General features: G+C 36.2%; 1 protein-coding gene across 1 annotated transcript in view; it reads left to right on the plus strand.

Annotated features, from left to right (window-relative positions):
- The window catches only part of GABA-B-R3 (gamma-aminobutyric acid type B receptor subunit 3), a 653,270-nt gene that overhangs the window by 523,854 nt on the left and 107,483 nt on the right, over positions 1-21,933 (plus strand). The window contains exon 9 of the mRNA XM_071598960.1: positions 8,584-8,649. Coding sequence (XP_071455061.1) covers positions 8,584-8,649 — 66 coding nt within the window. The remainder of the gene's footprint in view (positions 1-8,583; positions 8,650-21,933) is intronic.

Raw genomic sequence — 21,933 nt, forward strand, 5'->3', positions numbered from 1 at the left:
TCAGTCTCCTGACGAATTTTGGTTACCTGGTGTCGTCCAATTTACAGTATCCAGGTCGCGGGCAAAAAAACACATATAGGCAGCCATTTTTCTTCCTTTTGGTTCAACTCAAAATGATAAAGTTTTTATTCGAGTTTTGATCGCTTTAGAACGCGCGAAGCCTTCTCCACCGCGTGAAACCTCTTTACATCCCGTTTTCTCTCTTTGAATTCACCCACTCTTCAATTTTACATTCGCTCGACGTTCTGGGATGCCCTTCCCAATTTCCCATATCCGCTCCACCAGGGGGCTATTCCGCGGAATGGGGGGATGTGATTTAAGTGGCCGCGGAGGGAGATCGGGATGGAGGGGGGTACGGCATAACGGTCTCCCCTCTCCTTCCCTTATCTCACCCCACCGCGCGTACTTTGAGACCTCCGAAGCTCCCGTGACATTGAAATCATCGCTGTTTTCTCTTATCGTCCTCTCCCAGTCACTAATGGCGCACGGCGTGCAAGAATTTTATCATCACGTCTGATTCTGCCAATTATTTTTCCGCTCGACTTTCAAGCTGGTCTAACGTCCAAGTTGTTTCCAATGCATTCGCCTTTCTTCACGTCAAAAATAATTTCGTCGTGCACTGGTGGAATTTTGTTCCATCTCTCAACATACTTTCATAAAATTTTCCGTTGTACCGGAAATACTATCTTGCTCATTAAAATTACTGCATTAGCCAACCCTTCTAATTATTAGTATTTCTCCCTTAATAACATTAAGTATAAATAGTACTTAACCAAAGCCCGTTTTGATAGGCAGGAATCGCATTTAAAATGGATTACGGAAATTGACCAGAGAACACTCTGCTTCTGGTTAAAAATAAGTAGATAGCTACCACTTTAATGTGTGTAAACACAAACTTCAGAATGGTGATGCACTATCCTCTCTCTCTCTCTCACACATGGTTGTACGGCAGTGAGGAAATTCAAAAGAATTGGGAATTTGCCTGAAATTTAGCTGAAAATTTTGGGGAAAAAATGTACTCTCAAAAATTCAAACGTAACATGTAATGAGACAAATTTACTTTTCTATTTTTAAGACGATCATATAGATGATTTCATTGAAACTCACTATTAATCCCAGGATAACATAATATCAGTACTTAAAAAGTTCCCATGGTAAATTGGTATACTCTGCCTGAACAAGACACTAGATCCAATTGTGCATCGTAATTTCATTTCAAGGTCATGGTTTTATGCGTACCTTTAATTTATATTCATTGATAGGAAATAGGATGGTGTATAGCATAGGAGCGCAAGAAAGAGATATGTCCGACAGTAGTTCCATTACTTAATAAATTCTAATACTTGGAACGTTCAGCACCTTTCATGTAATTTCCCAGTAAATTATCCCTTTACATATTTTGGGATAAATACGTAAATAATGAGATCCTATGAATTGGTCATCAGCTAAATGCAGCTTTACAAGGAAAAGTAGCAAAGAAGATTTGCGTCGTTTTTAATTGAACGGATTCTTTCATCAACATCATTATATCGGGTAGGTCTTCCTTTCTTTAAAATGGCATAAAGCGTTTAGGGTAGCCATTCTTTCACCAAAATCAAAAGATAATTGAAATCTGTGAAGTTGTTTTTCAGCAGCTGCATGCAGTACAAAGCTAATACCTACATTGAATCGTTCACTGCGTGGCATTAATTATACTTAATAAAAAACGCAGAAAACTTCGTCATGTCTCTGGCAGAAAATTGTTAGTATTAACTTGAGGCAAGTGTTCAATTCATTCGTTTGTAGTAGAAAACAATATTATAACAACATTAAGGGTACTAATGGCACGGCCCTACGAGAGTAAACAAACTGTTGACATAACTGCACGCGAGCGGAAGTGAATTTCTCGATCATAGTATGTTTGATAGGTATTTCTCACCATTCATAAGATAAGATTAGACTGCATTTCTTACGCAACTCTTTTCAATGGCGCAAGATGCTTAAAATTGTCTGCAAATTGTTTACTGATGGCGCATTTTTCAAAAATACATACGAACTGCGCAATTTTTGTGCGCCGCTCAAGTAATGTTTCCTTGAATACTTATGATTTAACGAAAATTTGAAAGAAAATGAGAAAACTCTATTTAATCTCTTTACAAAAATCAACATGTCACCCAAAAGATACCACAGGACAGGATATTTTTATCCGTACCCTCGGAAATAATAGGGCTCTGAACAATCTTTTGTTTATTTATTTTTGGTAGACCACGTAGCACACGAATTTATCAGCCACACAATTAAAGAAAATGTATATTCCGGTCTGCAGAATAAAAACCGCCCGACAGTGGACGATAATGATATTTTTTGTCAAAGCAAAAGATACATAAACTAAAATCAAATAGAAGATGATAATACCGCAAAGGTATCGTTTACGAAACGACAATTTGGTCTCAAAGATTTTTCCGGATGGCATTTCCGTCAGATGGAGAAACAAAGGGAATAATTGTGCAGAAGATAGGTGGGATAATAAAAGTAGGAGAGTTTGACAACGGTCGTCACTGCATGCCTATCCCGGCACCGTTTCTGTACGATCGAAGATGAATGTGGCGTAATGAGTTCCTTCTCACTCCAAATAAGTCCAGAAACAGAGTTAAAAACGTCAATTATTATTCATCTTTAAATCTAAATAAATGCGCCTAGTATGGTTAAAGGTAAAAATTGGAATTTTTAAAGTACTCAAAAAATCATTCAAGCATAAGCGGTGTGTTCCTCCATATAAATTACGGAATCATCGTGCGGAATCTTATTTTCATATCAGATGCTGATTAGTAATATCAAGTTCGTGGTGTCTAGGAGAGGTGGAGGGTAAACGCTCTTCCATTCATTATCATGAGTTCACTCAAATATAAATATGAGGAACTTAAAGCGATAGTATGAGTATTTCCATTAATAAGTTGAAGAATTAGTCATATAGGAAGAAGTTTGGAGGTCACAGTATTAAAGTTTAGTCAAACTTATTAAAAAGGAAAAGTCTTCTTGCAACACAACAAGTTACACAATCCTGTAAGTGAGGAAATACTTTCATATTCAAGGGCAAAGGAGTGGAAAAATCAGAATGAAAATAATAAAAAAAGGTGACGGAATAAAATAATGAAGATCTTTTACCTAACCATTACATTCTGCCAACGTTGGAAGAAGAGAATAATCTAAGGAAAACAGTGAAAAAATAAAAACTGAACATATTTGAACACATTTTTACAAATGAGCGTGATGAATATAGTAGCAGAAGGAAAATGACTGATAATAAATATCATGGGGAAAACACAGGTAAAACATATCAGGCCAATAGTTTCAGGGTTGAAATCGATTATATGTATGCATGGATGGAAATTCAACGAGGCTATCAGATGCAAGCATTTAGAGGAGAGTTTCGGAAAGTCATTTCCATGATTGATCAGCATTTATGGAGTTGATACTTAAAAAATTGGACGCATAAATTAGAATTGTGGTTGACAGAATATTTTGCAGCTTGCCACGGGATCTGAGTTCGTTTCTTGATGAATTTAGGCTTAATGAATTAGAAATGGTAACAACTGCGAGGTATCGTATATTCGAAAATTAAGGGCAGTTGGCTCTAAAAAGTATATATGTATGTATGCACTAAAAGTATGATTATAGTTTAGTATATACTAAAAGTATATACTAAAATGTTAAAGTATCGGGCCAATAAAGACGTCGAATAAACTAATATTCTGGATTTTTTTCATCCCTCTGGTGACAATATCACTTTTTTTCTTTAAAAAATATAGCTACTTACGACTCAAATAATATTTCTATAAATATCGTAGTTAAGTTATCATGAATCAGAACTATATGGAATTAAATGAATAGAATATAAATGTAAGCATTTTAAATTCTCTCTAGCTTTTTTGTCCCATATCTAGCATTATTGCATATGGTAATTTTTAGACATACCATTCCCCTATCAAGTAAATTCAACTATACTCACGCTCCCTATAATGTCTAAAATCATTTAAACAAAAACTTTTAAGGTGTAGTATCATCGTTGAGAAATAAATTTACCACCTCTTCACGTTTTCCATTACTGATTGAAGCGATCTGTCCTGGAAAATAAGTATATCAACAAGGAATCAAAAGACCGCGGTTAAAAGAAATACCCACGGTGTTCAGCGTATTTTTTTAAAAGAAGTAATTCCTCTGGAATGGATATTTCATTCATTCTGGCTACTGAACAGGAAAAAAATGGAATTCGTGTTCCCAAATTTTTTCCCTTTCGGGTACTTTGTCTTTCCTTCCACCCAAAATTTCGTCACTCTTTCTTCCTCTCACTCCGAGGCTCCCTCTCTCTCTCTCTCTTTTCCCGTGATTGGAGAATATGAAAAGCGGGTGGTGCCAGCAAGGCGGCGGGCGACCCGCCGGGAGCGGTTGCTTGAAAACGTGAATATATGGAAATCTCTGATTTCGTTGTTATACAAACTCTCCTCTCACCGTCTGGACGAGGGAGGAAAGATCTGGTTCAAGTGGCCAATGAGATCCCGAGTCTAACTCCGCTGGGAGATATGAAAGAAGGCGAGTGAGCGAGACCTGCATGTAAATAAGAACGATGGGAAATGAGAGATTTTTAATCTCAGCCCGAGTAATTCTTTGTGTAATAATTTTTTCAAGAGAATTTTTGCCTCTCTCTCTCTCTCTCTGCTTTAAAATGATTAACTAGGGACCCTATCAGCCGTAATTTCAGGTCAAAACCCCTCAACAAAACCATTGGAAGTCATATTTCTTTACTCGCAATCAAGACAACTGGGAGAATACGCTCTTGTTTTATTAAAAACATTTAATTAACCCAATTGATTTTGTGATAAAAAATTAGCACTATTTCAGATGTCTAAAATTTTATTAAATGAAGAATACGATGTATCTTTCCACTGTCCTATTGTGGAAAGATGCATTGTATTCTTCATTTAATTGGCATAAACTTCTACAAAGTTGAGCCGGTAACAAATTAATGTCTGAAATTTTATTGAAAAGTTATTTTATTTGACATCAGGCAGCACGTTTGTATAACTTGAAGGGCCGTGTATCAAATTAATAGACATTTGTATATGGTATTTCTTTCAGGTTGAGTTTTTTTCATAAACCTACGAACCAGATGTATGCGTGACATTCTTAAGAGCCTCTTCAAACACTGTTAATTTGAACCATTCGTACCTTTGATGTGGTTTCTTGGTTGCCCAGTGCGAATTATTTTCCCCAGCGTAAAAAATAGCCAATAACCAAAAATACCCTCCTGAAAAAATAGTCAATATTGATGTTGCAATATTAAAAAAAATAAAAAAGAATTTAACTACCCAATAAACTACATCAAAGCTTGCAGTTGAATTTCATCCCGCGCCTGATTAAGCATTGGAGTCATAAAGCTTAAATAATTTTTGTAAGTGCGTAAAACATTTAAATTGGCGCGTTAATTATGCAAAGTAGCTAAAAAAATATTAAATGGAAATTGAAAGAAAAATTAAGTGATAGAATTCAATCAAAAAAAATTTTAAACAAACACCAGAATTTATTTCACGCAACTGCTTAATTTTAAAATCACCGATTGTTAGTCGATTTGAATACCACCCGTACGCTAATTTTCATGGCAGCATAAAAAACAGTTAAACGCTCCACTTCCACTGAAAGATAGTTATTTATTCACAATGAGATGAATATTCGTTATCAACCGGTCATACTGACGTCGTGCTTTGCTGTTCCTTGCAATATCATTTTCCTCAAATGATATTGCAAGGGAATACTAACATAATCTTTATTTGCGATGCATAAATTATTTAAAATAGTATAAAATGGGCAAAATTTTCATAGTTAGCTAGAAATAAATAACGAAAATGTCATTGAATCCTGCAGTTGATTCAAATGTTACCCTTGTTAAGTGAGAATAAAGGTCAACACGTGTAAACCCTATGGCGCGTGAAATTATGGTAGGGTGGCGTTGCCTATCCATGCACCGCCTTCGATTTTTCAGGAAGATGTGTTGAGGAAACCACTCAACTTGGATTCAGCTAGGAGTGCCCTGAAACATCGCAAGGGTTTGAACACCGGATCTCCAGTTGGTAACCAAACACACTCTCCACTGGATTGCGACGCAAATAGAAGAAAAGAGTAGGCCCTACTCAAGTGGCTGGGAACTTCCTCACAAACTGCCACGGATGGTAAATCATGGATAATAGGAAAAAGTGAGTGAACTTCGTAGTGCGGTCTTCTGTAGTAAGAGCAAGGCATGCAGTAAATATGAAAATAAGATCAACTATCCTCCTCGTTTAAATGATGCTCCTCCGCAACCGCTTTAGTTTGAAGCGCGTTTATTTAAATACGTGGATGTAGAAGATCAACGTACTGGAAACTGGGATTGGTTGCAAAAAAAACTTATCAGAATTGATCGAATCAACCCTTTAAATAAGTTATGCGACAGAAAAAGATTGTGTCCTGTTAGTTAATTACCGTCCTACAGCATCTCATGATGCTAAAATGTATTGGCTTTAAATTTACCACTATTATGTAAAATATAGTATTTTTGAATACATATTGTATTAAAATCATTTCCAGCATACCGGGGTGACTTAAATGATTTTTTCCGTCTTCACATAAATTACAAGAAACTCACTATAGACCCCAAACAAAATATTTCTTTGAATCAAATTAATCCTCGAATTTAACAGTTTAAGTTTTTTTCTTCTACCAAAAAATTAGAAAATATCTCAAAACGTACTTAAAACACCCACAAAAAAATAGGAGCTAGAAAGAGATAAATTGTGTGTGAATAATAACTTTCCATGGAAGTTTTATTTTAATTCGTTTACAAATGAGAGTAAAGTTTTTCGAATGACTCTAAGTAATTAGGCATTATTACGGGGGTGGTACAATAAGTTCTTAGAAAAAAGTAGAAAAAACAATTTTTTTGGCCAATGGTTTTTCAACAAAGTCTCCTTTCAACTCTATACATTTGTCTAAGCGTTTTCCAATTTTTTAAGCCGTCTAAAAAGTAGGATTTTAGAAGCTCCTCAAAATAGGCATTTGCTTGATCGATTACTTCCTCGTTAGACGTAAACCTTCGTCTGCCCAGCCATTTCTTCACGTCAGGAAATAAGAAATAGTCACTGAGGGCCAAATCTGGTGAATATTGTGGATGTTGTAATAATTTGGATGGAACAATACTGGAACTTTAATTCCATAATTTTGGCCATCGCAACTGCGCAGGTGTGGACCCGTGCCTGTATGGATGAAAGAGAATCTTTTTCTTTTTCAGATGAGGACGCTTTTCATTGATTTCTTTGCTCAGCCGTTCCAGTAATGACGCATAATGCTCTCCTGTTATCGTTGTTCCCTTTTTCAAGTAATCAATTAAGATGATTCCACGAGCATCCCAAAAGACCGTGGCCATAACCTTACCGACCGACTTGACTGTCTTCACCTTCTTCGGAGCCCGTTCGCCTTCGAAAATCCACTGTTTTGACTGTTTCTTTGTCTCTGGAGTGTAGTGGTGTATCCATGTTTCATTAACAGTTATATATCGACGCAGAAACTTATCAGGATTGCGACGGAAAAGCAACAAAACAACCTCAGAGTCGGTCACACGATTGCGTTTATTCTCCGCTCTGAGTAAACGCGGCACCCATCTTGCAGAGATTTTTTCACGCCCAATTTTTCGGGCAAAATTGAACCTACTGTACCTTGTGATAGGCCTATGGCTTCTACTATTTCGCTCCCTTTGAGTGGTCGATCACTTAAAATCATATCGTGGATTTTGTTAATCATTTCGGGGGTAGATACTTCCACAGGGCGCCCGGATCTGCATTTATCTTTTGCGACCATATCTGTGCGACCACGCTTGAACTCATTCACCCAATTGTAAACATTTGCAAACACAGGAGCAGATATGCCATGAACCTCGTCCAACTCAGATTTGATTTATTTTGGTGTCAAACCTTTCAAATACAAGTGTTAAATAACTGATCGAAACTCTTTTTTATCCATTTTTATAGACATATTAAAGTTGTTTCAATCGATGACAACAGTGAAACTTTATGACGGATGAAACTTTAACAGCTGACTAGTTAGGAGTGTTATTTGATGAAAAAATTTATTTTCGATACTAAGAGTGCCATCTCGTGGATTTTCTAAGGACTTATTGTACCACCCTCGTACTATGCTTTTAGTTTTTCATTTACTTATGATAATTTTAGTTTTTTTTCTATTCCGATTGTACAAAACTACTCACGCATTGGAAAAGTCTTCATCTCTATTGCAAAATATCCTTAGCATACACGAATTTTAATTCAATTTTGATATTAGTGCTACTTTAGGTGTCTGTGAGACCTGTAAACCGAAAAAATATAGAAACTCCTGACATCTGTTGTTTAATTCCTCAAATTTATTGAAAGAATTCATCTTACCTTTATTTTACATAATTAAAGGCGAGTCATTGAATTATTCTACCACACACCCAGGTATTACATGTGCGCATGATGAAATATCGTATTTGCAATAGACATAAAAAGGTTCATGCATAATTCCCGTGATCTCTTATTTCAGGACCTGGACACTAGGATAATCATCGGCAGCTTCTCTCAAGAGGTCGCTCCTAAGATCTTCTGTGAGGTAAGTAAAGTTTCAATCAAGTTAAATTCGATAAACTCGTAGAAATGTTGGTCTTTGGTTCCTTTTTTTACCGTTTATATTAATTAAATCATGACTTGTTATGCATATAAAATTGTTTTTTTTTGTGAAAAAGATTGGTTCTTAACCACGTTTTAATTTCGAATCACAGCATTTTTACGGAATGGTGTGATGGAGGTAATTGTGGTTCGTTTGCTAGAAATGTTGACAAATTGTTGGATAACTTTTCTTTTACCCTTTATTTCCCATTTTATCAGAGATACAAGTTATTTTTAGAGCAAGTCTTCCCAACAAAGGTCATTTCTCCATTTTAATTGCAAAACAAAGTAAATTACTGTAATTTGCTCTTGGAATAGCATTCTTTTCTTTTTTTAAATGATGAAATCGGAACAGCTGATTTGACATTTCGGCGTTGATTTTGTAAGCTCGCTTTGTCTTATTTAATATGTATTCCTTTCGAAAAAGTTATTTCTTAAGCCCAAAAACTCATATCACTTGTGTATTCTCTTATCATTTGTACCTATATTTTCTTCCATATTCACTCGCTCATCTTAATTTGTTCCATTTGAGGTAAGGTGGTTAACCACTTGCTAATTATTTTTATTTCGATGAAAAATAAATCAGGAAATATGCAGAAAACGATTTTTCAACGGTAGTGTAGAACATTTTTTTTAAATTTTTGCTAGTTTTTACTAAGGAAAAATGAACATTGCTTAAAGCATGAAATAAATTATAGTACTTAACTAAAATAAATACTCTTGTAGCAGTAGAAGTTTGGTAGAATCAAGGGAAATCGATTGCCGCTCCGGTTATAACATTGTTTTTTACGCCTGGATATTTTCAAATGGTATTGTGCCTTCCGACACTGTGGGGTGGGTTCATGGGGACGAAGTAATATTTCCTGATAAAACCAACTTTCGGCCTTCGATGAGATCCAACGAAAAATTAATGCAAGATTTGTGACTGAACTTTCCCTGCAGAGATGTGTGTGCCCATTCAATCTACTCACTTGTAAGTAGCGAACATTCAGCTGATATGCTTCATATGATCAAAATGGAATCCACGAAGGGAAGATAAAAAATTATGAGACGGTAGCACAGCCATTCATGTAGTGGGAATTCATCACCTACCGTTTTTCTGGGGACTAGGAAAATGCTTTCACCTCACAGACACGGTTACTTGATTTAGTCTTTGATTTAAAATTCAAATCTGAGCGGCGAGAATGCTGCTGCTGAATAATATATAGCAACCCCATCCCTTCTCATCAACTCACCGGTTTCCTTCCCGTTTCTCCTCCGAGAGGAAAATCCGATACAAAGATTTTTAGTGAGGGGCGATGGAGGATGTGGGAGGGGAGCGAGGAAGGGGAATGGTTTCCAATTCCCAAGCAACGACGTCTTTCACCTTACAAACACTCGCGCACGCACAGAAAAAAAACTCGTTTCACACCCAGGCGCCCACAAAGAGACAGAGCCTCATATCTGTCCAATATTTTCCGCCACCGCGAGTTGTTTATTTCCGCACGGTATTCGCAGTCAAGGAGGTGGATGCGGTGGATGAGAGGAGAAGGGATTAAAGCGTGGGAGTGGGTTGAGACACGAGAACGGGTGGAGGCGGAGGGAAGTGGGGGTGAGCGAGAGGATTCCCACGGCGATGACTCCGGAACACAACGGCCTCTGGGAAAATTATTGTGCGAGACGACATTTATCCGGATGGGTAAAAGGTCTCCAGAGACGTAAAATGATTTCCCACTCCTCCAAAGCTTTTCTCCAAGACTCTCCGATCGTTTTCACCTTAATAAGGCGCCATCTGCGCAGAGTGGGATTGGGGTGAAACCGATCGTCAAAGTATTGAGTGATATCAGGGGAATAGATTGGAGCCTTTTATTTCTTGCATTATCACTCGCTTCCCGAAACGAATTGATTGAGGAAAATCCTATCTCTAAATGCTGTTTTAAAACATTGCAGTCTTGCGTGTGTACTCGGTTTGTGCTCTGAAAGTTCCGAAACATTTGGTATTTTTATATCGTCGACATCATTGCGCAATTTATTACGATTTTCCATTCTCATAACTCTTCGCAGGTATTCGCTAAGAATAAAGATTCGATAGGAATAAAGCCGGGCCTATTTCAAAAAACAAGGAACATTTTGGGATAATGATAAAATAATGAACGCATCTTTAGAAAATGTGTCACGAGGATACTCGCGTACGAGAAAAGTTTATATTTTGTGTTAACTCTTCTTCCGTGAACATAAATTCGTGGCGTGATTCGTCATTTTTTGTAACTTAAATGAAAATGGAAAATGATGAATTGAGTAAGCTGATGTGAAAAAATTATACCCATCAATATTATTTTACTTTGTAACGTCATTATGCTATATAGATGCCAAAAAAAGGAATGTGTTTATATGGCTCATCAAAATAGGTCTAAATTTTTTCTTTTATCTATATTGATCCTTGTACGTAAGAAGGTCATTATTTCAAGTGTATTACGATGTACACTGAATTAAATGATAAAATCTTTTCTCTGGTACGGAAGCAAAAAGTTCAAAAGAAAATTACATAAAAATTTAGTTATTTTCTGATTGAAAATATTGTTTCGGCACAAAATAAGGTACCTATTGATAATATCCTAAAGTTCCGGCTATTAATATAAGAAGTGAACAGCATTCTTGGTAATCTTTTGAATGAGAGGGTAAATTAACAAAGAAGCGTGTTTATAAAAAAGAGATGCGAGCGGATTACTTACGCTGTCAAGGCTGTCGTAGTAAGCCCCGGGGAGGATTGGGGTACGGTGTGTTTTCCAGATGACGTCGCCAAGTGGTGGAGGAGATGTTCTGGTTGGGAATGGAAGAGAAAGGAAAAGGTAAAGAGAAAGGGTAGCTGATGAAAACATAACCATTCAATAAAATGTTTTTCACCTTTTGTTACACAATCTCCGTAAAAAAGGGCTAAAACAGGTGATAAGTATAACTTTTTAGCTGGTAAATTATTATAGTTTTCTTTAATTTTCTTTTAAAATGAAAAAAATTCACTATTTAAAAAAAGTTTCTTGTCGGGCACCGTTTTCCTCAAGAGGCTGCATGGAAAACCGATATTTTTCCTTTAGCCCATAGACACCTATCCAAATAATAAATGATTTTAGCACTGCTATTTTGGTAATGAGCTATAGACCGAATAATTATAAATGATATTATTACAAAATAATCAGAGAAATAGTGCTAGCATTTGTTAACAAGGGCGGCACATAAACATTTTTGAATATATTGATAATTCATCGGAGACATCTGTGATTTCCCTTAATATAGGAACTTTTCTCTGGTCATTAATTTCCGTGAAGAAAAACTAGATAGATCGAATAAATCCGATGCACCTCATACTAGAGCGTGAATTAAAGTATGAGTTTCGTCGCAGTTCCTGTACATAGTACACGAGAGGAGTTTTTCCATCATTCTAATCAAAGAGTAAATCATTAATTACGTAATATTTGAGAATACCTTGAAAATTATATTTTAAAGTAAATCCTAATATAAGGTCTGATATAAATAGAAGGGAAGAAAGATTTCGTCTCAATATGAATGACATCACTAAGAGAAATTCATCCGCAATAATTTCACTATTCCACCGTTTTCTCTGATCATTGAAAGAGTTAGTTTTATCTTAAAAATCTGAGTTGCTTTGAATGTGTTGCATTTTTTTTGTTTTTGATTTGAGTGGACATGGAAAATTTCCTTAAAGACTAAAAATTCTGCCCCGAGCTTGACTCGTTAGATAGCGTGCAAAGCACAGCTGTGCGAGATAGAAGGATTTGGATTAGGAGCATTTTTTTCCATTGTTGACCTCCTAGGTCATCTAATACACAGTGAGGTCTGGGTTTCACTTAAATATTGCCAAAACATGACCTCATTTGAACCTGAATCTGTGATTCCGCGATGGAATTCTCCCTATAAATTGGGCCGTTACACCCAAAAAAGATATGATGACGTAATGATGCTTATTCAAAACAATGAATCCTCCTGTAGGATCTTTACAGGTCAAAATTTGTTGAATATTATTAACTGCCTAGAAGATTTCTTGCTTAAGCGTGGAATTTCCCCGAAGGGGCATTTGGATGCGCGCACAAATACATAAACTCCCTCGATACTCCGACCCGACAAGCGGATTGCACGCTATTTTGGTACGCGAGGGAGGAATCGATACCTTTCCTTCCCCGTCCACACGTACCTGGCTCGTGAATGAGCCACGCAAGTGTGTTTCGCAAATGTTCATGAGTAAGCGTACGTGGATATAGACAGTAAATAAACGCTGTAATTTCATTCACAGACGGAATTCAGATAATTACCTGTTCAATTCATTGAATTTCCAATTCTCCTGCATGACGGTTCAAATTTAGTTATTATCCCTTTTGCGCAAAAGAAGGAAGGTTTCCCATTTCATCCTGTTTGAATTAGTTTCCTAAATTATATGCACTATGGAGGCAATGCAACTAGGTTTAATTATCTTACAGCAATTGTCTATAAATGAAGTTTATAAATTAGTTATATACTAGGTATTTAAAGGCTTGCCCTGTTTGATCTCATGCTCCATTTTATTTCTGTCTATCGTAATTCTCGATTATTTCTGAACGAAGAAATAATCGGACGTCGTTCTCGTGATTTATTTTACCCGCTCAACTATTTCAAATATCTTGTATTTGCTTATTTACAGGATTTAAAGAAAATATTTGATTCGGAAATGCGACTAGAGTTAGATTAGATCTTGCGATTTAAATGTGCTCTTAGTCATGTAAATACCTCTCCAATCCATGAGTAACTAAGATTGCAAATCCAATGAACCACTAGCGTGATAGAGGTGAACTTATGTACAATGTTTTGGCCCTTGACAGGAAATAGTTTCAACACCAAGGACAACACAAGGACCCATTTACATAACCGGATTGAGGACACAGTAAGCATACAAAGTTTTGCGGGGAAAGTTTATTTATTTATTTACACAATTACGTTGCAATTAGGCAAATTTCCTGGTGGCAACGGTCAGGTTAGGTCAAAGATAACTACTAACAACAAAAATTACATACGAACACATAAAAACAGACAAGGGACAAAATATTTTTACATAATGACACTTCCACATCACATTATTTTGTACGTCATCCTTTATACGTCATACGTACTTCATACGTCATCGTTTATCCGTCATCTGTGACCGACTTACCCAATCGTACAGTGATACTCCGTTACCCGACTGATTTTCCGTTAAGTTGCTACCAGAAGTGGTGGGAAACGTACCCACCATTACAGACAAAATAAAAACATAAACGCTATAGTCCGTCACAACGAATAAAAAATACACATGTTGAAGTTCGAATACACGTATTTCCGGCAGGTAGTGGCTTACCTCGGCAAACTAAAGGAAGATACGTTACCAGGGTTGGAGTGAACGTGAAAAGAGCTACCATTTGATGAGCATAGATTAATGTAAACGGTATTATCACAAAGTTTAACCCTAACCTATGGTAATTTTCAACTTCTTGGGCCTTTAGAACGGTTGGTAAGTTTATTATCCACAAGGTTTCTCGCTTATAGACCTACACCGTCTATCTACGTCGGGACAATTTTATTTCTTAACTGTTAACTGTCGGTTGGCGTAGTTAATAAAATCACCAGCTCTTGTAAAACCACGATTAGAACGGTATTTCTAAGATTGCGCACTTTGGTTTTGGAATCTTTCCTTATTCCTTCAACAAATAATCTTGTCGGTCATAACCAAGGTAGAAAATTTTGATCCTTATACCCCATGTCAGTATACGTTTTATTCTCTTATAATGCACTTTAGATGGGAGTTTTGTGTCTTGCTAAATTATAAGATATTTTAACGAGTAATATTTATTGAAATAAATGATGATTATTTTAAGGAAAAAGCTGTGATATGTTTACCCTCTGTTCTTTTCTATTCTTTTGAAAAATGAGCATCATTCTGGATATTCATAAAACCAGCATTATGCCCCAAGTATTCACTTCCGTGAAATATTTTAACCCACGGGGTTTTTTCATTAATCAGCAACCACCTTTTATCTCAATATCTGCATTCTTCACCTTTCCAATTTGCCTCTATTTTCCTCTTCCTTCCTCTAATGCAAAGCGGACGTTCTCCTTCAATCCCTGATTTAAAAAGACTACCAGCTTCCCGAGTAAATTACACCATTAACTAACTCTCATGCAGTGCTCTCTGCGCCATGTTATGCATTATTACCGACATAACTCCCTAATTTTCTCCGGAGAATACTTTCACAGTACTTGGTCGAATAATTTTATGAAAATCTTATTTTTCACGAACATATAAGTATACTCATGGTTACCCTGCAGCTTCTCTTCGACGAGTTTCATTGTAATCCATTGTCATTTTTTCAGTTAGTCGCAAATTAAATTCTTTAAGGCAAAATGTTCAGCCTTGCGAACTTGAGGGGTATAATTTTCCCGTGTGGAGGTGTGTTATTAAACATAATAGGAATATAATGGTGTCTATTACGCCAAAAACACCTCCATTACCCCTCCATACCTACTTCAGTGCTATTCCATTCTCCCTTTTTGCCCCTAACCCGCCCCCGACACCATCTTCCTTCACTCCTTCTCATTTTTCCTCCCACACTCTCCCCCCACCCCAAAATAAATCACTTTGCGTCTGGCTGCCTTGCCCCAACGACCTTTCCCTATTCCCCTTCCCTCTCTTCACTCCCCTTTAGCCAGCCTCGTTATGCGGATCCTTAAGCGCCATCCGGTGTGTACCCCTCTTACTTTTTTCTTATACTGTTTTGAAAAATTACATTTTTTTTCGTCATCGTCCCAATACGAACTGCTAGCTCAAAAAATGGGACGACCTGATAAATCGCTAGGCATAAGCATTTCTTTTTAATTCCACAGCAGTAATGAGCAAGGTTCGATGTGCTGGTAATGTTCCATGTTCAAAAACGAAAGTCAGGTTTTCCTATGCAGGGAAACATTCCTTCCTGAATTTGTGAACTTGCGGAGTAGAAACAATCTTTTTGTCTCTTAAATATTCTTTACCCTGAATCATCGAAAGACAATGTGAGCAAGAGAACACCGAGATCCAAGTTATTCCTCAGGCCGTTTTTTTGGAGTAAGGAGGCATTTAAAGCATGGTGATAACAAAAGATTTTGGTACAAGTGTATGTTCCCATAAGCCTCTCCAGTATATATCAACAAATTTTAATTTAAGTAGCATTTTACTCACGTGTTTTCTCACCATAATAAGGCGCGGGCTTAAGCGTTAGCTATTTTCTCGGGTGAATATCGTTGAAAATCCGGGTGCAACAGTGCTGCCCGCTGAACACGAACTCTCTTAATTGTTTGATACGAAAATTCTCTGGAAAAGCATATCCTGCAAGGAGAATCAAACTTCTTCGAATGACGACCATGGATTTCTTAATTTTGCGCTTGGTAGGGTTGTGAAATATTCACTCCTAGTATAATGGGAGACCTACCCTCACCTGTTGAACAAATCTCTGGGTATACTATCATGGAAATGAGTAATTACTTTTTGGATTTAGTTTTATTGAAATTAATGTTTTGAGATAGTTCTTTTTTAGCCTCCCTACTTTTCACATAATCAAGTACAGAGAGTAATCACATAAAACATGGTTATTGTCAAAGCATCTGCCAATCACACCTTCCATAATATTTTTAGCGCAAATCTCTAATCGCTCGCTCATCTCATTGCATATCTTTAATATTCCCTCATTTCAATGTTTTATGCAGGCTTTCATGCCTCTTCAAATGTAATAAACTAGTTTTCCCTTTCTTTTTACTAGTATTTCCAACAGCAAAATGACGATGCCAACACTTTGTCTTCATTTTTCACTTGGCCAAATCATAGTGATATGATATTTCTTCAGTGGAATCACATTTTGCTTAAAATTTTGATATTTTTTTCTTTCCGCTCATTCTCTTAACCTAAAAATTAATTTTCCTGAAATTGGCTATTAATAAATCGTTTACTGCTTATTTTGTTGTTATTTTTTTCCTCAATTTATTCCTTTTCAGTCCATTCCAAATGCATTCACAATTTGTGGCAAGTGACGACTCACGTTTCCGGTTTCTGAAAGATCCACGAAAGCGATTACGATTATTCTATACATCATCTTATCTATAGTTTTTTACTTTTAGTAAAAATATTTTTCAGTTACTTTTATTGATCTTCTGAATGATTGAAAATTTTAGACGTGTTACCACTCACTTTTGCTTTGTTCTTCTCCCTAGGATCTTATATATGGACATTGAATGATAGGAAGTTATTATTTATCTTTGACTATTATTTATTCAGGGTGAATAAATCATTTTAGTGAACATTCATCGTTTATTATATGCTCTTTTTTATTTACATGTTATATTAGCATGGATAGATGTGTTGAATTCGTTCTTTCGTTAACTTTTATTCCACTAATTTTTCATTGACTTTTTGCGCTTCCTGTGCCTTTTAATACAATATTGTCTGTTTAAAAATGTGAGCTATAAGTGCAATACATTCCTTAAAGTAGGTCAGATGAAGTATTAGTAGATCAGATGTAATCACGAAGATTTGGAAAATAAGTGACTTTTGCCAAAAAATGTTCATTTTTTCCCAAAACACTGAATACAAAATATTAGATATTCGCAACATCCGTTTTGATGGAAGTACGAGTATGTCTTTTATCAGAATTCTTTAACTCGAATGGAACTAAATCTTAAACAATAAAATCCTGCCAAATGATTTCCCGACTGCTCCCTGAGGTTCAGATTGAAGGTATTATCCAGGTTGATCAGATTCACGCGCAGTAGTTTGGGCATCACTGTACTACAGAATCAATTTATCCTTCGATGTGGAGTCTACTTTCTTATCTGTATCCAGAACGCCTAAAAATATTCGTGCAGTTCCTTTATATCATATAGATGATTCAAATTTCCTTTCCATCTATAGGCTTTATCTTTTCGTTTGTGAAAATTTCAACGCTGTCGTCTCTAGAGCAGAGTTTTGTAATTCAGTTTTTTATTGAATTTTTTTCATTGGGTCTTCATTTTATTCAGTGTTTCTCCGAAAATATTATATTGCATTTCTTAAAAAAAATATTATTCATTTTTTCGAAGGATATAATAAATTTAGGCTAATTCATTCTCTTTTCATTTGTTGGCAATTTTACCCTCCGTCAGTTTTTCCTGTTTTCTTTATTTCTAGTAAGAGCCTGTGTTGCCACTTGAGAGCGATGCTTTCCCCTTTGAAGTGATCTTTTGATTTGAAGTTTTCTTTTAATATTTTTAATATCTTCCTTCAGTTATTCCCCAGTGCACAATGGATTGATAACAGAAATATCTTTGTAAGACTTTCTGGCTGTCATTGATTTTTTTTCATTAATTCAGTTTCTTTAAGGTAAATTGGAACTTTATTGTGCCTATACTGATTTCAGTCGATAAATCTGAGCACACATATTTTGATTTTTCAGTACACAATTAGACTCAGTTTCTTACTACCCATCTTTCGTAGATTATTCATAGCGAAATTAAGTTATTTTAATGTAACACTGCCATTATTACTAATTTTTTCTCTTCGCCGATATTTCTTCCCGAAAGCCTGATGAATTTTTAAAATGTAATTTTAATCTCGCTTTATGAAATGATGTCAGTACGCTATTACGTTTATGAGTATTTTCCCAAATATTTTTCATGATTCATCTCCGTAAATTTATTAAAAACCTAATAAAATCCATGAAACCAAATAATATTTAATATTACTTAAACTTAAGAGTTGAACATATATTGAAAATAGTTAACTCAATGGATATCTCTATATTTTTACTGACTATTTCGTTTAAACCGTTTTCGAAATTGTAATATTAAGGAGTTAAGTTTTTAATTAGACTTTAATTAGAGAAGGTAAATTTTTAATTAGAATCTTTTGTAAAATATCTAACTTAATGTACAATCAAATACTATTTAAGTATTGTTACAATTCCTAAAATTGTTACAACGGGCCTCATTTTGATAACACATTTACCGTTTTAGTTTTTCGTACTTTCCATAAATATATGTTATTATTTTAGTCCTAAGTGTTAATTACAATAACAAGTACAAAGGTACTTGAATTATTTGATCTATGAATATTTTTAGAATTGTATTCCAGAACAACTGCAATGATTATGAATGAATTATTTTTACATAAAAAATTTAATGTGAGGTAAGTTTCTTATCTTAGAACAAATATTTTGGATAATTCAATTTTATATTAAGGACACATACTTAAGGAGCCCTGAGAACTAAAAATACGGCGTCAGTAGATGATTCGGTTGGGTGACATGCCCATCTTCTATTAACCTAAATTGTGTCTGAAATCACTAAATCCTAAAATGGATATATCTATCTAGAAGTGAAATGTAAGATTGAAAACATGCTCACCGTACTCCCAAACCGATTGCTAAGCGTGAGTTTTAATACTCCAACACTCCATTGAAATAAATATTTGGTTCTTGAAAAGTTCGCGGAAATTTAAAATATGTATTTTCTTTCATGATATATTGATTCTCAGACGTTTCAGCACGCCAATAAAAATACTTTGACACGTAATAATGATAAATTTATGTTCTATCTGCTGAAATGCGGTTATTGATGGCCTGTGCCTACTTACATTGAAATATACCGAATCGGAGGGTGAAAGCAAAAAAATAGCGTATAAAAAAACAAAGGTAGTAATGCGTGTCCGGTGGATGGGAGGAAACTTTCATGCAAAGTCCCTTTCGCCTTTCTTGGCCCGTCTTCCACATTTCCATCGTAAGCGGCTTATCCGGAGAGAGTGTCTGGCGGTCGGAGCCCGCGTGGAAGCGCGTTGAAAGCAGCCTCCGAAGCCGCGCCGCCACTAGACGCGCACTTTATGTTTGCAGAACTTCCTTTATCTTAGGGTGGTTGGAAGGGGGTTGGGAGGGAAGAGAGGAAGGAGGATGAGAAAGTAGGCAATGCTATCTTTTCCTCTCCAAATATTTTCCCGAAGTATCGAAAGTCCATTTGAAAAAAACGTTCTGCTGTGGGGAACCAAAGAAAAATAACGCTCTGCGCGGCTCTCGCCGACCCGCGCGGTCCTTCCCCTCCACTTTCCCGCCCCGACTCTCATCCCCCCACGTCCCCACCCCATCTCCCGCCAGCCGAGAACGGACCCCGTTTCCGCACACTGGTGCGTAAACCCGACTCGCGAATTGCGTTTCGTTCGTCTCTGCCCGGAAGGACGTCTCCCTTCTACCCGAACGGTCTTACCCTGTTCATTTTTTTCATCGACTTCCCTCAAGTCTTTTGTGACTTATATCTTTGTATTCGCATCCGCCGCTGTGCCATGGCTTTCGTCTCCGAATTCAAGAGTGAGGACGTCTCTTTGAAAGGTTTCTTGCGTGCATATTTCATTTAGCTAACAGCTTAGCAGATTCCTTTCCTTATTTTTCATGAACAAATCTCAAACCCGGGTTACGCTTATGAAATCTGAAAATGCGTAACGCAGTCAAAAATGATTTCTTCAGCCGCAAAAACTTTATGACTAACTTTATATTTATTCTGTATACCAGTACTCCTCCGGATTCCTGGCGATTCGGTCGTCTTATCGAGCAATATATTGCGGGATAAAACTGGTTGATTAGTAAACTTCGTAGTTTCAGACTTGACTTTGTGGAACTTATTCATTATGGATAAATGCAGTTAAGTTAATTTCACTAAATTTCATTAAGTGGATTTAGCTCGGCTGTTTTTTTTCCTTTCCGTAATGGATAGCTAGTATCCTCCATTAGATTGTCGTCCACAATTACTTACATTTATTGAAAGGTCTTAAAAAGGTCTCCACTAAGGTAAAAATCAAGTTGAGCAGAAATATTTTCACAGACTTGAATCCATCAAAATTGAATAATTTAAGTTTCTTGATGAATAATCTAAAGGTAAATTTTGAACAGAATGGAAAATAGCTCTGTATATATTTTCAAATACAAATTTGTGATACATTGTGATAAAAATTTATTTTGTGAAACTTGAGTACAGCTAGAGTATAAGTACTTTTTTGCAAGTAATTAAATTTCTTGCATAATCTTGGTTATTATCTCCGCACACCTTAAACTAGAGTTTTTTCAAACTGTATTGCACATCACCAGTATTTCTTGTTGCGATTTTCGTAACAAAAATTGTATTTATTTCCTAATTCGTATCCTCTTTATTTTGAGTTACAATGTATTACAAATGAAATAAAATTCAAACGCAGGTGATTTAAAAAACTAAGTTTAATCAATTCAATTATTTATTTGTATGATTCACGATTCATCGCACCTCTGCATCATCAAGTACATGGTCTTATATGTCTTCGCGTACATAATAGCAAAGAAATCTGGAAGGAGTGCGGGGTAAGAAGGAATGGAATGGCTTAACATTTGGGCAGGAAATGGACTCAAGGAATTGATTTCATCGAAATAATAAAGCTAGTGGAGATATAAAATGGTTGCTTCATTTAATCTCTGTCTCGGTAATGGATAACATGAACAAAGTAAAGCCTTAAACAGTCGGAATATTATAGTTTGAGTAAATATTGCATTACATTACAGTATCCAGTAACTTTAGCCATGGAATTTATTTTCAAGTCAATAACCTGCAGAGTTCTATAAAGAAAACGAGGCACACATGTGGAACGCGAGGTTGAAATTACGAAAGATGACTCCTTTCTCGGGCTCGCATATTCAACTCGCCCTCGCATTTCAGGATCGTCTTCCGTCATCTGATGCACTCGTTAATCTTCACTTTCGCACAGCTAAGTGGTGTGCCTCAGGCTCTGGAAAAGTTCCTGTTGTTCTGTATAGCGGGCCCCTTTTTACTTTGTCGTGGATTTATTATTATTTCCAATTAAATTTTCGTCATTCTCTGGTTCTCACGAATACCTTACCCCATATCTGCAGCGTCTCGGTACCCTAGGTGACAAAATAAAAGAAAGCTAACCGTTTTATCTTCTAGATTCTATTCGTCAGAATTCCCAGAGAATAATTTCGAGAATGAAATACGTTCATTTTCCTAACCTACTTTCTTGAAGCCTTCTGCGATCCATTTTAATGTATTCCTCTGCTATCTTTTGAACCCTTCGTGACTTAGAGTCTGCACAAACCTCCTTCCTGTTCCATTGGACTGAGCCATGGTCTAGTCTGTACACATAGAAACTAAAAGCATCAACATGATCATGGGCTATCAATCCGAGGATTGTTTTGAAGCA

This window comes from Hetaerina americana, unplaced genomic scaffold, assembly GCF_022747635.1.
Source record: "Hetaerina americana unplaced genomic scaffold, ioHetAmer1.1.p SCAF_10, whole genome shotgun sequence".
Lineage (NCBI taxonomy): Eukaryota > Metazoa > Arthropoda > Insecta > Odonata > Calopterygidae > Hetaerina > Hetaerina americana.